At 43.5% G+C, this 17703-nt stretch overlaps 1 protein-coding gene across 4 annotated transcripts in view; it reads right to left on the reverse strand.

The window, feature by feature from the left end:
• The window catches only part of si:ch211-200p22.4 (phosphatidylinositol-binding clathrin assembly protein), a 108695-nt gene that overhangs the window by 50733 nt on the left and 40259 nt on the right, over positions 1–17703 (reverse strand). For all 4 annotated transcript variants that reach the window (XM_056299945.1, XM_056299947.1, XM_056299944.1 and 1 more), the window contains 6 exons: positions 12835–12910; positions 11979–12081; positions 9620–9713; positions 4618–4729; positions 3273–3379; positions 1296–1337 (listed from right to left, as the gene is read on the reverse strand). In XM_056299945.1, the coding sequence (XP_056155920.1) occupies positions 1296–1337; positions 3273–3379; positions 4618–4729; positions 9620–9713; positions 11979–12081; positions 12835–12910 (534 nt within the window). The remainder of the gene's footprint in view (positions 1–1295; positions 1338–3272; positions 3380–4617; positions 4730–9619; positions 9714–11978; positions 12082–12834; positions 12911–17703) is intronic.

Here is a 17703-nt window from a genome sequence, read left to right on the forward strand (position 1 = left end):
TTTTCACAAGACCCGGCGTTGTATTTCAGCACCAGACCTATAAACCTAGCCTGCTTTAAAAACATCAGCCTGCTCCGAGTGATGTCAGAAAATGGAACAGGGAGAAACACTTCAGACAGAGAACAGCCAATGTAGACGTCTCTGAGAGGACCGAGAGGTCTGGATTACTACGGTCAAGCTTTATCAAGGGGTTTATGTCACGCACAACCAGCAAACTAGCTCAACCTTTATTAGACGTTGAGTGCAAAGCACAATGAAACGTGCAAGTTTTTACACAAACGGAGCTCGAGGAAACGCCATTCGTCTGAGAAATTACAAAAAGCAACAAGAACCTTCCATTTTTAAATTCCTTTGTGACATCCTGATGTGTGTTGGGAGAGGACGGGTGACCCCCAAATAAACTAAAGGTCAAATCACTACAACAAATTAGACCAGTGCTTCAAACCATCTCACCAACATTTTAATCCTATCCTGGTCACCAAAAACATGCGACAACAACAATTCCGCTTGAAAATACAGCAACGCCTCTCCATTCATGGTGAAATTTGCTTGCATTTTCAGCCCCTTTGTTGTTATGTTTGTCATGATTATAGCATGGCATAGGGAGGACCAGACGCATAACCGTCAGCTTTCAGGATGTTCTGAACCAATCTGAGGAAAAGTTGGTTAGGACTGCTGCTGATGGAGTGGTGAGTAAGAGAGCTACGTAGCTTAAACAGCACAGCCTACTGTAGTATGGTGGCTCTATAATGAGGAGAGAGAGAGAGAGAGAGAGAGAGAGAGAGAGAGAGAGAACTAGAGAGAGAGAGAGAGAAGAGTGAGAGAACTAAAGAGAGAGAGAGGAGTATGAGAGGAGAGAACTAGAGAGAGAGAACTAGAGAGTGAGAGAGGAGTGTGAGAGGAGAGAGAGAGGAGTGTGAGAGAACTGGAGGCAGGGAGGGGAGAGAGAGAGAGAGAGAGAGAGAGAGAGAGAGAGAGAGAGACACCCAATGGGGCCCAGAGAGGAGTACTGCAGTAGCAACAGTAAGATCATTCAACAACATGACTTTGTTAAAAGAAATGGGATGAGGGGGAAGAGCAGGAAAGAATAGGACACGTGAGCAAAGAAAATGGTACAACAGTTATAGGAATGAGTGAAGTGAAGCATGGCTAGATTAATAAAGTAACGGATGGAGGGATGAGGGCACATGTGTAGTGTGTAGCAAGAGACGGTGGGAGAGAGAAAGAAGAAAGAAAGAAAGAAGGAAAGAAAGAAAAAAAGATGAGAGGCAGAGAGAGGTGAGATGTACACTGACCTGTGAGAGATCAGGGATGTCACCTTGATCTATTCCAACTTGCTGTCGTCACAAATAAATAAGGGAAGAAAGGGGAGAATGGAAGAAAACAAATAAACAAACAAATAAACAACAAAAAAAAGGTGGGATCCATAACAAGGAAATAAAAAAACCAAAAAACAAGGGTATCATTACTTCATGCAGTGGCAGCTTCAACACAAATGACAACAGAACCAAACAAGAGGCATTTCAACTGGATCAGCCGGCATGCTGATTGGCTGAGAAAGAAACCAACCAGCGGCGGCCATATTCGATGACAACAATGATTGGAAGCTGACAAATGTGTTTGACCAATGAGGGAGCGTGGGCATGGCAAATGATGAATGAAAATATGTTAACACTGAAATCTTTTTTTGGGGGGAGTGGGGGGGTGTTAAACAAAAAGCCATTTAAAAAAAAGGAGAGAGCTCAACAGCATCCAGGGAAGTATGACTTGGGACTAACATCGATAGTGTCTGCGTGATTATGCTGACATGTTTGGGCACAGATAACAGGACACTTGACCCGGACAGAAATCACCAATGTTAACTCAGCTTTGTTTCAACCCAGTCGACAGACACATCTTTTGCCACGTGACTCCGCTGACGAAGGTAAAACCTTCCGTTGAGAACTGTTTGCACAGTGTGGAATAACGCTGCAGTTTATCACAAATATCATACAGACTGAGCGTACAACCACCGCCGCCTCCTTCCCTGAAACGAACCAGTCGAGGTGAACCAAGGCAAAGGCTACGGCCCCTCGCCAACCTGCTTCAGCCATTAGGGCAGAGGTGGCGATGAAGAGGTGGAGGTTACCAGACAGGTCGCTGAAGGTCTTCTACGATTTGACTTCTACCCTTTGATGGATTAATGTTCGTTTATTTGTGATTTAAAAAGTGCTACGGGGATTAGCTTTATTTAACACACGAAACAGAATCAATTGGCTGAAAGCAGAATTGCCTCTGAGGGAGAAACGACTTAAAATTAAGAGTCCCAGAACCCAGTCCAAATTAATCATTCACTTGGTGTTTTTCTTTTTTTCCTTTTCCTTAAAGTGGGGTTTTTTTTTCTTTTAAAGCTACATTTGAACAACTAACCAAAAAACTGGAAAGGAGGCTCCCAAAAGCGTAATTAAGAGGCGATGAATTAACCTCATTGGGGTCATTTAATACGATGCGGCTGTATGTTAATGGCAGAGCTGAATGCAGCCCTGCATCTGTTTGATACAGCCGGTTCGGCCCACGCCCAAGGTCTGCTGACATAACAGGATGGGGGGAGAGAGGGGGGGGAGAGAGAGAGAGAGAGAGAGAGAGAGAGAGAGAGAGAGAGAGAGAGAGAGAGAGAGAGAGAGAGAGGTAAAGACAGAGGGATGATCTGTGGGCTCTGGGCGGAGGAGAGCCACTGAGGTATCAGTCTTTGTCAAGAACAGAGGGAGGGGAAACGGGGAAAATCAGAGGGGATGGAGGAGTGCGGGCGAATGGAGGGAGAGGAAGGTAACAGAGTGCCTAACCATGTCTTCCATCTCGGGGGTTATTTTTGGTGTGTGTCTATGTGTGTGTGTGTGTGTGTGTGTGTGTGTGTGTGTGTGTGCATATACTCAGAATGTGGGGCAGTGAGTTTGATTCTGGCGCTTTGTGTTAAGCTTCCTCAGCAGGAAGAACGCAGGTTGTACACAGTACAGCAGCTGAGTAAGTCAAAACTTGGGACCGTTACCTCTATGTTTAACCCTATATGTTTTATAAAACCTGTTAAAAGTACACACGTCCGCATACATGTGAGCGTCTGTGTGTTATGTGTGATCAGCGACAGACAAGAAACACAAAAATCCTGAAAAGTAGTCTATTAAAAGAAACCACCTCCCTATTCGAATGTGTCTGGGCACCTTTAAAACTACTACTACCTGTGTGTGTTTGTGTGTGTGTGTGTGTGTGTGTGTGTGCGTGCGTGCGTGCATGTGTACCTCAGCCACTTTAAGGAACTCTGAAAGCTTGGTCATCCTGTAAAGAAACTTCTTGTAGATGTCCAAAGCATCTTTGCACTGGTTCTTCTTCATGTCGAAGTACTTCTCTGTGGAGAGAGGGACAGAGCAAGGGACAGGGAGAGAGAGAGAGAGAGAGAGAGAGAGAGAGAGAGAGAGAGAGAGAGAGAGAGAGAGAGAGAGCGAAAGAGAGAGCGAAAGAGAGAGCGAAAGAGAGGGAGCAAGACAGAGAGAAAGGAAGGATTTCACAGTTACAGCCAAAGTGGGGGTGGAGATGAGGTGAAGAGAAGGCAGGAGAGGCAAAAACAGAAAAATGGAAAACGCTCAACAAAGGACAGTTTTGAAGAAGGCGAGGAAGGACAGCGGGGGAAGAACGGGGGGAGTTTTAATTACAGGGAAGGAGTAACAACTAGCGGAGGACAGACTGGAGCCAGACGGAGGCGTTTAATGACATGACCACCATCGTGTGTGTGTCCGCGCACATGTTTCGGTGTGTTTCCTGCTTTTAGGCCATCTGTGTATTCATGCATTTGTGTGTCCCGTGTATGTGTGTGTGTGTGTGTATGTTTGTATGTATGTGCGAGAGAGAATTATGTATCCTGCTGTTAGGCTGTGTAGGTGTGTGTCTTTGTGTGTTTGCATGTGTGTATGTGTGTGTGTGATCTGTCATTAGGCTGTCTACACACGTGTTTATCTGTCAGCATGAGCTTCTGTCAGGCTCAGAGCATGTTTTAGCAGCATTTGTGTGTGTGTGTGTGTGTGTGTGTGTGAGACAAGTGCCATACATGCAGGCCATCTGTCTGACATGAGACAAGTGACTTGAAAATGCAAAATGAACTTATTCGTGTGAGACAAACAGAACCCTGCTTATCACACTGAAACCTTTTTAATAAAACCCGACTATATTGATTTATCTATAAAGGGATATACTAAGAGGGTGTATTGCAGAAGGAGCGGAGCAAGAGTTTTGGCAGGATTTGAAAGCCGGTCCTCCGCAGCACACGTGACCACAAAGGCAGCGGACAGGACCGCTATACCATCTCTTGGCAGTAGACGTTGTGTGTTCCCAGCATGTGAGAGCGACTGCATCAGCCGCTGACGAAGTACCTCACTGTGTGTGTTCGTGTCTGTGTCTGTGTAGGCAAGTTTGTTAATATAAGAGCATATATGAGTATGTGCATGTGAGTACTGCAGAATTGGTGTTATTTAAATGTGTGTGTCTGGATGCTTACGGGTATGTACCTGTATGTCTGCATGCATGAGTGTATACCTGTGTGTGTGTGTGTGTGTGTGTGTGTGTGTGTGTGTGCGCGCGCGTGTGTGTTACCAAGAAGATTGATGACCCCTTCATTGTAGGCAGCAAACAGCCTGATGGAGTCTTTGAAAAGAAGCATGAAGGCTGAGTTGATCACTCCATTGGTCAGCTCGTTGGGGTTGGCCTGATAAAAGAGGAGGGGAGAGGGAGAAAGAGAGAGAGAGGGGATGTAAAACAGGGAGATAAGAAAAGTCAAGTCAAGTTTATTTATGTAGCACATTTAAAACAACCACAGTTGAACCAAAGTGCTGCACAAGCTTAAAATACAATATAAAATAAGTGAAACATATTAATATAAAAATATATGTAAAGAAGACATAATAAAAAAATATAAAATGTAAACAAAAAACATAAGAGTAAAAGTATATTTGCACAATAAAATCACGGTGTCAAGCTCAACTTCAATTGAATGCCAGCGAGAAGAGGTAGGTCTTTAACAAAAATTTAAAAGTCTCTAGGGTCCGAGCAGATCTTATGTGTACTGGTAGATTGTTCCAGAGATCAGGGGCAGACACTGCAAAGGCTCTGCCGCCCCTATTCTTAAGCCTGGATCTCGGAACATGTAAGAGCATCTGGTTTGTTGACCTGAGTGCTCCGACTGGTGTAGGATGATGTATTAGCTCAGATAAATAAGGTGGTGCCAGCCCATTTAAAGACTTAAAAACAAGTAATAAAATCTTAAACTGGATCCTAAAACAGACAGGAAGCCAATGAAGGGAGGCCAGCATAGGCGTAATGTGATCACGTCGTTTCTTTCCTGTCAGCAGGCGAGCAGCTGCATTTTGTACAAGCTGCAGGCAACCAAGCGACGACTGAGCTACACCAACATACAATGAATTACAATAATCCAAACGAGAGGTAATAAATGCATGAATTACCCTTTCAAGATCATTTGGAGGGAGATAGGCCTTTACTTTTCCCAGAAGTCGCAATTGAAAAAAACTTGTTTTGCCAACTGAGCTTATTTGTTTATTAAAGTTAGAAGAGCTGTCAAAAATCACACCAAGATTCCTTACAGAAGAGTGACTGTAGGAAGCTAAAGGGCCAAGAGTGCTATCATAACCATCCAGAAGATCAGGTTGTCCATGTACAATAATTTCAGTCTTATTTTGATTCAGTTTCAGGAAGTTTTAACTCCATCCATGTTTTGACATCCTTTAAACAACTCAGCAAAGCCTGTATAGAATCTCTGCTGTTTGTTTTTATAGGCAGAGAGATTGCAAATCATCAGCAAAACAATGAAAAGACATATTATGTTTTTTAAAAATGGACCCCAAGGGCAGCATATACAATGAGAAGAGAATGGGGCCCAAAATGGAGCCTTGAGGGACCCCACAGTTAAGTAGGGCCGCAGCTGAAGAGAATTGGTCTATATGGACAGAACAGCTTCTATTTGACAGATAAGACTTCAACCATTCTAGGGCAGTACCTTTAATGCCTACATACAGCTCAAGAGGTGATAAAAGAATATTATGGTCAACCTTGTCGAAGGCAGCAGTCAGGTCTAAAAGCACCAGAACAGTCGAGTTCTCAGAGTGCATAGTTAAAAGAAGATAATTGAAAACTCTTAAAAGGGCTGTTTCAGTGCTGTGACGTGATTTGAAACCAGACTGGAACTTTTCAGAAATGCCATTAATTTCTAGGTGTGTTTGTAATTGTACATAAACTGCTTTCTCCAAGACTTTTGAAAGAAAAGGGGGCTTAGAAATTGGCCTAAAATTAGAAAGAACAGAGGCATCAAGGTTGCTCTTTTTGATGAGGGGCTGTACTACAGCATGTTTGAAAGCAGCTGGAAGAGAGGTGTTTATCAAATTTACAACACAAGACCAAACAGTGGTAAAAACATCCTTTAAAAGTGTGGGTGGAATACTGTCAAGGGGGCAATGTGAAGGCCTCAAATGCTTAACTATCTCAGATATAAAGGAGAGGGACACGGGCTCAGACTGCTCTAAGACAGCTGGGCACACAGAATAAACAGCAGGATCTGAGGCTGAAGAAGATGGTGAGGCCCTAATAGCAGAGATTTTATCTGTAAAATCTTTAAGAAATATAAGGAAGAGATGGTAGAGATCATGAGACATCAGGAGAGAAAAAGAGTGAGAGAGCAGGGGAGAATAGGGATATAATGGGTAGAACAAGCAAATTCCACACAGAGGATGACCTGGGATGACCCCCAAGGTTGGACTACCCCGGGGCTCGAACCCAGGACCTTCTTGCTGTGAGGCGACCGCGCTAACCACTGCACCACCATGCTGCATGAGAGAAACAGGGAGAAAGAAAAAAGACAACAGCAAGAAGACAGAATGACCAAGAGAGGAAGAGGGAGGGGGCTAGAGGACCAGAGACTGTATCCCTTCCTTCCAAAACTTTCAGTCTCTTTTCCCAACATAACCCCGATGTCTTTGAAAAGTGAAGAAATGTTTCCTTCCAACCCCCTCGCTCCTCTCAAACACAACATCACACACCCACTGACTGTCAATTTAGTTTGTCGAACAGCATGCGTACACAACCACAGTGTGTGTGTGTACGCATGCTAAATACAATATATTCCAGTGAGAAATTACAAAATTCTTTTTTTAACCACACTTGGAAGTTTCACTGGAACAAACCACAATGCACCCACGAATTTCAGCAAATCCCTGCTCAACCCCTATCCCTTTGTTTTTTTTATATACTTAGTTGAGCACTTTTATCAACACCATTGAAGGTTTTCGAAAAAAAAAAGCTATATATATATATATATATATATATAAAATCCAGTGAGTCAAGTAAATTCTTTATGAGACAGTACAAACCTGTTTCATGCCATAAGTAATCATCAGCTGATGACTGCCCGAATTTACTTGGCTCACTGGATTATTTTGCTTCTTATTTGTTGAGCACTTTCTCTACCATCGACTGTTTCTTTTAACAAAGTTATATTATATATATATATATATATATATATATATACACACACACACACACACACACACACACACACACATATATAAAATCCAGTTATACAAGTAAATTCACTCGTTTCATTGACAGCTGATGATTGCTTATAGCATGAAACAAGCTTGTACTGTCTCATAGAGAATTTACTTGAATAACTGGATTATTTTTGCTCCGTATTTGTTGAACACTACCCCTACCATTTAGTGTTTCTTTTAACAAAGCTATATATATAAAGCAAGAGTGTATGTTTGTATGTTTGCTTAAAGCTCCAGAAATACTAATTGTAGAACAAAAAGAAAGGTATCTTTAGAATCAGCACTTTCCAAGGATTGCACAGTTCGAAAATTTTTGTTAATAAGATTTGTTTATGTGACATTTGTTTATCACATGTATCATATCATAAATTATCCTATATTTCATCATCAATTATATCGTAAAGATCAGATCATTTTGGTTGTTTTGGTGAGAACATTTCTCCCTCTGCTAGTATATAATATATATATATATATACACTACCGTTCAAAAGTTTGGGATCACCCAAACAATTTTGTGTTTTCCATGAAAAGTCACACTTATTCACCACCATATGTTGTGAAATGAATAGAAAATAGAGTCAAGACATTGACAAGGTTAGAAATAATGATTTGTATTTGAAATAAGATTTTTTTTACATCAAACTTTGCTTTCGTCAAAGAATCCTCCATTTGCAGCAATTACAGCATTGCAGACCTTTGGCATTCTAGCTGTTAATTTGTGGAGGTAATCTGGAGAAATTGCACCCCACGCTTCCAGAAGCAGCTCCCACAAGTTGGATTGGTTGGATGGGCACTTCTTTGAGCAGATTGAGTTTCTGGAGCATCACATTTGTGGGGTCAATTAAACGCTCAAAATGGCCAGAAAAAGAGAACTTTCATCTGAAACTCGACAGTCTATTCTTGTTCTTAGAAATGAAGGCTATTCCATGCGAGAAATTGCTAAGAAATTGAAGATTTCCTACACCGGTGTGTACTACTCCCTTCAGAGGACAGCACAAACAGGCTCTAACCAGAGTAGAAAAAGAAGTGGGAGGCCGCGTTGCACAACTGAGCAAGAAGATAAGTACATTAGAGTCTCTAGTTTGAGAAACAGACGCCTCACAGGTCCCCAACTGGCATCTTCATTAAATAGTACCTGTTAGAGCCTGTTTGTGCTGTCCTCTGAAGGGAGTAGTACACACCGGTGTAGGAAATCTTCAATTTCTTAGCAATTTCTCGCATGGAATAGCCTTCATTTCTAAGAACAAGAATAGACTGTCGAGTTTCAGATGAAAGTTCTCTTTTTCTGGCCATTTTGAGCGTTTAATTGACCCCACAAATGTGATGCTCCAGAAACTCAATCTGCTCAAAGAAGTGCCCATCCAACCAATCCAACTTGTGGGAGCTGCTTCTGGAAGCGTGGGGTGCAATTTCTCCAGATTACCTCAACAAATTAACAGCTAGAATGCCAAAGGTCTGCAATGCTGTAATTGCTGCAAATGGAGGATTCTTTGACGAAAGCAAAGTTTGATGTAAAAAAAATCTTATTTCAAATACAAATCATTATTTCTAACCTTGTCAATGTCTTGACTCTATTTTCTATTCATTTCACAACATATGGTGGTGAATAAGTGTGACTTTTCATGGAAAACACGAAATTGTTTGGGTGATCCCAAACTTTTGAACGGTAGTGTATATATATATATATATATATATACATACACGCACGCACACACACACACACACACACACACACACACACACACACACACATATATACATATATATATGTACAAACAAACAAACACAAACTCACACACACGCACGTTTAAAGAAAGCATTTTTTTTGCCATAAAAGATCCGCTTAATCCTGTTCTACATTTAAAAAAAAAAGTTGACAGCGCCGTCATTATTTTCAGCACCCTAATTTCAATTTGCATTTAAAACTGCATGTTCAATTAACCATAAAAATGAGTTAGACAGCGTGCACACAGACACATAACGTGCACCGACGCGCACAGACACACACACAACCAAACACACGCAAATGGATGTGTTACCTGGAAGTCCAGCAGAGCGTCCAGTTGGTTCTGAATGATGGGTAGCGTCTTGATCAACTTCTCTATGTTCATGGTACGCATCACACCATCAATTCTGAAACACACACACACACGCAGATAAAACTAGAGGATAGACTTATAGTACATGACATTAACGAATGATTTTGTATGTGTTTGTGTACCTCCCGGTGTATGCATAGGTGTGTGTGTGTGTGTGTGTGTGTGTGTGTGTGTGTGTGTGTGTGTGATTAGGGCTGGACGATGTTCACAAACTCAAATATCACAATATTCTTTACTTAATACCTGGATATCAATAATGTGACAATATTGGGGATGACTGCTGATGCATTAATAAGATATTTATGCACTAGACATTTTGAAGAAATTATCATTAGCAGTGTGGCTGTGATGACCAAGCAGGTAGAGGCATTCAATGTTCATTTCACTCAGCTTAAGCAGTCTAACAATTTGAAAAAATTGTCTAACTTTACTGTAATAAAGCCTTTAAGACCTGGCAATGACACTATTTAAGCTATATCACGATATTATGATAACCATCATCATCACCCTCTCACGCCACCTGCCTCTATCCTTGCATAGCAGAGACGGGTGGTGTGACAGGGTCTAGGATGTTGGATAACCAACATCCCAGAAATGATCTAATCTTGTATCATATCAATATTATATCGATATATTACCCAGGTCCAGAACTGATCCATCAGTCGTGTCGTATTTGTCTACCCCTCATTCTTATTTTGCTTAGCTTATACAGTAGATGTATTGATTATACTGCTCATGTTTCTGTGTAATTTTTTACACCGTACAAGTTTGTGCCGGCTGAATTTGCTTACTACTGCAAAACACAACTTCCCCAACAGAGATTAATCATGTTTTATTCTTTTTGAATGAATCAGCTTGACCTCCCTTGCCTTGACCACTGTCTAAAATACAGTATCTGTGTTGTACTCCCTCTGCCATACATCCCTTTACTACTGTGGAAGAGCCCGCCAAGATACGGATCGTAGCCCAACCTGGCAAAGCTGACTGCCAGCTACCGCATAAAACTTGATAGTTAGGTTCAAACTGAGTGTTTCCTGGATCTGGATTTTGCAAAACATCTTAGCGTAGTATTGTTCTAATATCTAGCTTCAAGGATATTTTGATGAAGCTGTCGTTTGTCTGTTTACTTGCCTTTTATCACTCAGTTTGTCTTGTGATACTGTCGCGATGTTCCTCCATGGTGCAGTTCTAAATATATGGAAGCTGTATAGCCGAGACCAGTTGTGTGTGTACTTTATCACCACCACCCCCCTTTTTCTTCCAATTGTACTTGGCCAATAACCCTACTCTTCCGAGCCATCCTGATCGCTGCTCCACCCCTTCTGCCGATCTGGGGAGGGCTGCAGATTACCACGTCTCCTCCGATACATGTGGAGTCGCCAGCCGCTTCTTTTCACCTGACAGTGAGGAGTTTCGCCAGGGGAATGTAGTGCGTGTGAGGATCAAGCTATTCCCCCCAGTTCCCCCTCTCCCCGAAACAGGCACCCCGACTGACCAGAGGAGGCGCTAGTGCAGCGACCAGGACACATACCCACATCCAGCTTCACACCCACAGACACAGCCAATTGGTTCTGTAGGGACGCCCGACCAAACTGGAGGTAACACGGGGATTTGAACCGGCGATCCCCGTGTTGGTAGGCAATGGAATAGACTGCCACACCACCCGGACACCGTACGTTACCTTTTTGTGATTGCTAGTTCTTCCTTTTTGCACTCTGTACAGAGAGATAACCATCATTACTTAATTTGTTTACTTAGTTGGCTGCCCATCTTACTTAGATATTTAGACACTGAAGATAATTGATCCATCCATTCACTATCCAAGCTGCTTAACCCAATCAGGGTCACAGGGATGCTGGAGCCTATCCCAGCAGTCATTGGGCAGCAGGCGGGGAGACACCCTGGACAGGCCGTCCAAAGACATGTAGGTCAGGTGAATCGGCCTAACTAAATTGTCCCTAAGTGTGAACTTGTCGGCCCTGGGCATCAAAATCTCTCTGATAAGTAGTTAAATACACAAAGTACTTTATTTTTCCTACTTTGGAACATTGCGCCCTTGTGTCCAAGTTGAGCGTCTTACTAAATAAAATTCCTGGTGTATGGAAACTCGCTTGGCAAATAATTGAAAACTTGAACTTCCCCTTTCTCGCCCCCTCTAGCACGGCTATGCGAAATGTTGTTTTGGGGTTTATGACACCATCGCATTAATCACCAGGTGGTCATTGCGTGTGTGTGTGTGTGTGTCGTGTGTGTGTGTGTGTGTGTGTGTGTGTGTGTATCTGCTTAGCAACACTCGTACCCCCTTTTCATCTTGGTGAAGTCGACCGCAACCAGCCGGTAGGACATGGCCTTCTCGTTCAGGTAGCGGCTGTAACGCCGGATGAAGGTGGACATGTCGTAACCTGGGGGGAAAGAGGGGAGAGTTTTAGGAGGGAATCCAGCACTATCATGTAAATGCCAGTGTGTTTGAGTGCACCTGACTATGTGTGTGTGTGTGTGTGAGAGAGAGAGAGAGAGAGAGAGAGAGAGAGAGAGAGAGAGAGAGAGAGAGAGAGAGAGAGAGAGAGAGAGAGAGAGAACATCACTATGTTTAATGTTTACATGCACAATGTTAGCCACCACTAAAGATCTTTTAACTTGTCACAGATGAAAATCAATCCATCCCTTCTAAAAAGCTGTAAAAGTTTTTTTTTTGTTTTTTTTTACTCCCCAATTATACGTGGCAAATTACTCTATTTTCTGAGCCATCCCGGTCACTGCTCCACCCCCTCTGCCAATCCAGGGAGGGGGACGTAGCGCATGGGAGGATCATGCTATTCCCCCCACGAACAGGTGCCCCAACTAACCAGAGGAGGCGCTAGTGGCAGCGACCAGGACACATACCCACATCTTGCTTCCCACCCACAGACACGGCCAATTGTGTCTGTAGGGCTGCCTGACCAAGCCAGAGGTAACACGGGGATTCAAACCGGGATCCCCGTGTTGGTAGGCAACGGAATAGACCGCTCCGGACGCCCCATCTAACAGTAGCTTTCTACAACTTTGTTGATTGTCTTTCACTGTCTGATGCGCTACCCCCTCCCGTCAGGCCTTCAAGGCAGATAAAACAAATGTAATTAATTTGTTGCATATCAGTTTGTGTACAAGTCCATTACCTTGTAGAGCTCCCTTGTCCAAAAAGTTGTTAAGGTTGAAGAGAGTATTTCTGGAGGCCAGGTACTGGATGAAGCGCTGAAAGATTAAGAAAGAACAAGAAAGAATTGCAGTGGACATGAATGCCAGTAAATGCTTGATGCAGGTTTATAAACAACCTATGACAAAATAATTTTCCCATAGTGTACAAATTGGTAAAATGTGATAAGGAACCATTAAAGTGTCAGAAATGAATTGCATGAAACAAATTTATCAAGGTAATTACATGACTGGGGCATGATAAAAAAAATCATTTCAATATCAGTCAAAAGATTTTGTTAACTTATCTTGCAGTTTCTTAAATCAAAAAAATGTTTACGTTATAACTAGGGGTGCAATGATTAATCAACATAGTCAACAAAAATTGATGACAAAATTAGTTGCCAATGAATTTATTTGTTGACAATTCTGTGGAACTGAACTAAACATCATTTCACCGGAGCTGGTGATGGAAGTAGCTAAGGAGTGAGACAACTCACTCCCTTCCCAGCTCTCTGAGAGTTGCACATGCGCAAAAGCAACCGTGAACGGAAGTGGAAGCAACAGGATAAAAACAGCAAAATGGCAGCGGCCGATGCAACACCATCGCATCAAGTCAAGTCAATTTTATTTGTATAGCCCAATCCTAAAACATCTAAAGTCTGGGAGCATTTCATCCTCAACTTGGCAAAGAAAAGGATTACCTGCAAGATTTGAAAGGCGGACCTTGCTTATCATGGGAGCACCTCAGTAATGCACGAACATGTGATGAGGAGGCACGCTGGACATCTGGACATGCCTCGGTAAGATAGTTAGCTAGCTAGCTAGCTATGTATAGACTGCGTTGTCTTGGCTTTAACATTAACATAAAGCCAAGACAACTCCGTTTATACCTGCGTGCAGGATTCTAAGAGTTTAAAAGAGTAATGTTACCCTTTTGCCTGACAAATGTCTCTTTTAATCAAATTTATGCAGCCCAACTCCGAAGAAGAGTAAAGGTACCATGGATGGCTTTATGCAAAAGAAGCAGATGTGTACAGCGCAGCATGCGACTGCCCTCATCGAGTCAGTACTACACATGATGGTGAATGACACAAGGCCACTCCATGGTTGACGGTGAAGGGTTTCAACAAATGATTCGGCAGTTCAACCTCGAATACACCCTGCCATCCAGAACCCATTTCACCCACATGATGGAGAAGAAATATCAGACACACACACACACACCCACACACATTCAGACCTAGGGACAATTTAGTATGGCTGATTCACCTGACCTACATGCCTTTGGACTGTGGGAGAAAACCGGACCACTCGGAGGAAACCCATGCAGACACAGGGAGAACATGCAAACTCCATACAGAGGACAACCCGGGATGACCCCCAAGGTTGGACAACCCCGTGGTCCGAACCCAGGACCTTCTTGCTGTGAGGTGGCCGCACTAACCACTGCGCCACCATCATGCCCTTATGTGATACATTTGGGATGTAAGGGATGAAGCAGTGAACGGCCTTCATTTTGGTAACATAAGCCAAACAGCTAGAAAAGGCAACTTGAAAGTTCAATAGTTTAAATGCTAGACTGGTGGAGGAAAATGAGGCACAAAAAACTGATTGAGAATGTCTCCACCCTACTATAATATTGAGGTGCCCTGGCCATGAGCAAGGCACTTCACCTGCTATCTCTCCAGTGGAGCTTCTGAGTGGTCAACAACAGAGGACTGTGGTTGTGCTGGGGCAACTCCAAGCTGCAAAAGCGTGAAACTGAGTGAATGAAAATCTTTGTATTGAGATGAGATGAGCCGAGATGAGCAGCCTTACTCAGTCAACCTCACTTTCACATGTCAGGGTCAAAATTAATTGCCTATAAGCAGTTGGGGAAAGAGGCCTTTTCAGCCATCTTCACAAATTAATTAATTACAAGATTTAAGACCATACTAATTAATTGATATGAATGGTATTATAATTAAGCCCCCCCCACACACAAGCAAGCACACACACAAACGCATGCACACACACACACACACACACACACACACACACACACACACACACACACACACACGCACGCACGCACGCACAGTTTAATTTGCTCGACAAGTTTGGGTCTCATTAGCTGACAGCTGCTAAAGGGGAAATATGAAGCGTAAGTGACATGAATGTAAAACCAACAGATGGGTTTAGCCACCCCGACGCTATCAAACTGCTGCCTCCAGCTACACCTTCCGAAACACTTAGATTAATCTCACCATATTGTTGAATATATGATCTGATGTAATAATCTAATGATTTATGTATGTCTTTTCCTCCTACAAGTTCCATACAGAAGGTAGCGAAAACATTTCCGAATGAAACAATCCCCCCCCCCCACACACAGGTGCTTTCTCTTTTTTTTGTGGGAGGGGTTCTCCCTTTTTCTCCCCAATTATATCCGGCCCACTCTTGCAAGCCATCCCAGTTGTTGCTCCACCCCCTCTGCCAATCCGGGAGGGCTGCAGACTACCACGTCTCCTCTGATACAAGTGGAATCACCAGCCGCTTCTTTTCACCTGACAGTGAGGAGTTGCACCAGGGGGACAGAGCACATGGGAGGATCACGCTATTCCCCCCAGTTCCCCGACCAGAGGAGGCGCTAGTACAGCAACCAAGACACATATCCACACCCGGCTTCCCACCCTCAGACACGGCCAACTGTGTCTGTAGGGTTACCCACCCAAGCCATAGGTAACACGGGGATTCAAATCAGCGAGCCCTGTGTTGGTAGGCAAACAGAATAGACCGCCATGCTACCCGGATACCCTACAGGTGTTGTCTTTGAAGACACTTCAGAAGGGACCCATGCTTGTTGGCATCAGGAAGTTGGTTCTTTTAATGGTTCCATTTGTTGGCCACAACTACCCATAACAACTCTATCCCAAGTCCCCGAGTACCTTTCTCATCCTCTTTGTCATTTAATAAGAATCATTAAGAAGCGCCCATGCAGCACTAAGGAAACGATAACGATTGGAGAATGAAACCGTCTTATTGAGTCCGAAATGCAGAGAAATTAATTAATTGGGCTTTTACAATTCGGCACCAACAAGGGAAAGAGGAGGACCGACGGTGGTGACCACATAGTCCAATAAATCATCCTGGTATAATCTGTCAGGAAATTCCTGGTGAGATCAAATCCTGTGCGAAAAGTCTGTTTCTCGACACCAAAATGTTCCCATCACTGACAAACTTGGGTGACATCTAACAGCAACACATAACATATCCACGGAAAGACAGATTCTTAATCTTGCGTACGCCTGACGGTGTCTGTCAGTCGGCTTTATTGATGTCTGTGGCATGATGGTTGCTCATCTGAGCAGTGTTTGTTTGCTTTAGTACTTGTCTATGTCAGTTGCGTGTTTCTCTTGTCATGTTTGTGGGGGATTTCTGAACCATTCGGCACCTTCGAGCCCTTCATTCTTACCCTTAGTTGTTTTGACAGATCTAAAGACGACTGAGCGGGTGCTCAAAGCTAATCCACTAAACCGAATCCTTCACCCGTTATCCAGAAAAAGGTATGCCGAGCACACACGCCCCTTCAACAAACGGGTTGTTTTACATAATACACAGCTAAAAACACATGCACGTCTGGGTGGCGTCTGGTCCAACCACATCCCTCCACCTTTGACCACCAAGCAGCTCAGCTCAAGCGGTAACGGATCAGATGCCTTGCTCAAGGGGCACCTATGAATGTTGACAAGGAGAGGAGGGCTATTCATTCACTTATCCCCTTCCTCCAGGGGGTCAGGGTTTCAAACCTGTGATGTGGTGGTTAAGTGACACACTCCCCTACCCTGATGTCATCTGATAACCACCTCCCACACAAGCAAACATCTTGCTTTTCCCAGTGCTGAATCCATAACCGCTATCGTGCTGAAGGAGTGATGTGTGCACGTACAATGTGCTTTTTTGCCCCATGTTCCGGTTCGTTTCCCTTCTTATGAACTGGCTTTATGTTGTTCGTGATCCTTCCACAAGGTCCACTACCCGACAGCGCACCTTGTGGAAGGAGACAAACTACAGTGACAAACTACCTACCTCAGTAGTTTGTCACTGTAGCTTTTTTCAGCAGCTCCGCTGTTGTCAGGCACTGTAGTCATGAGCTAGTGCATCATCCATATTTTGTCCCCATATCGCCGTGATCTTTTCAGTCCTACTCGACGGCTAAATAAAAGAGTGGAGTTTGAATTTATTTGGGCTTTCTTCCCTGGAAAGGGAACATGAAGGCCTCGGGCTTCCCAAAAGCATCTTAGCATCAAGGCCTTCTCTGTCCAAATGACTTAAAATGATCCCAGATTTGCCAGTTTGCCAATTCCCGATTTGGCTGAAAAAAGGCCCTTGCTGGCTGATTGGAACTTCAAGGAGTGTGAGTGTGTGTGTGTGTGTGTGTGTGTGTGTGTGTGTGTGTGTGTGTGTGTGTGTGTGTGTGTGTGAGTGTGTGTGTGTTACATACAGTTGCAGGCATATGTGTTAGATTCAGATGCACTGTCACACTTCCAGCAGCCCTCGGGCCATTTAAAAAGGCATAAAGAACCAGATTTCTTGTGCTTTGTGTGTGTGTGTGTGTGTGTGTGTGTGTGTGTGTGTGTGTGTGTGTGTGTGTGTGTGTGTGTGTGCGCACGCCAGTGTGTTGAGTTATGTATGCTGCCTGTGGCAAAATGAACTCAGGTCGAAGAGACACAGTGAGCAGGGCAAAGAAAAGGAAATCTCTGAATCTCACTCTCTCCTCTCTCCTCTCCCTCTCCCTCTCCTCATAAAAAGCCAATTTGTCTGTGCTTCTCCCTCAATCTGAAACACACGGGCAGGAACGGCGCACACTG

This window comes from Lampris incognitus, chromosome 20, assembly GCF_029633865.1.
Source record: "Lampris incognitus isolate fLamInc1 chromosome 20, fLamInc1.hap2, whole genome shotgun sequence".
NCBI lineage: Eukaryota > Metazoa > Chordata > Actinopteri > Lampriformes > Lampridae > Lampris > Lampris incognitus.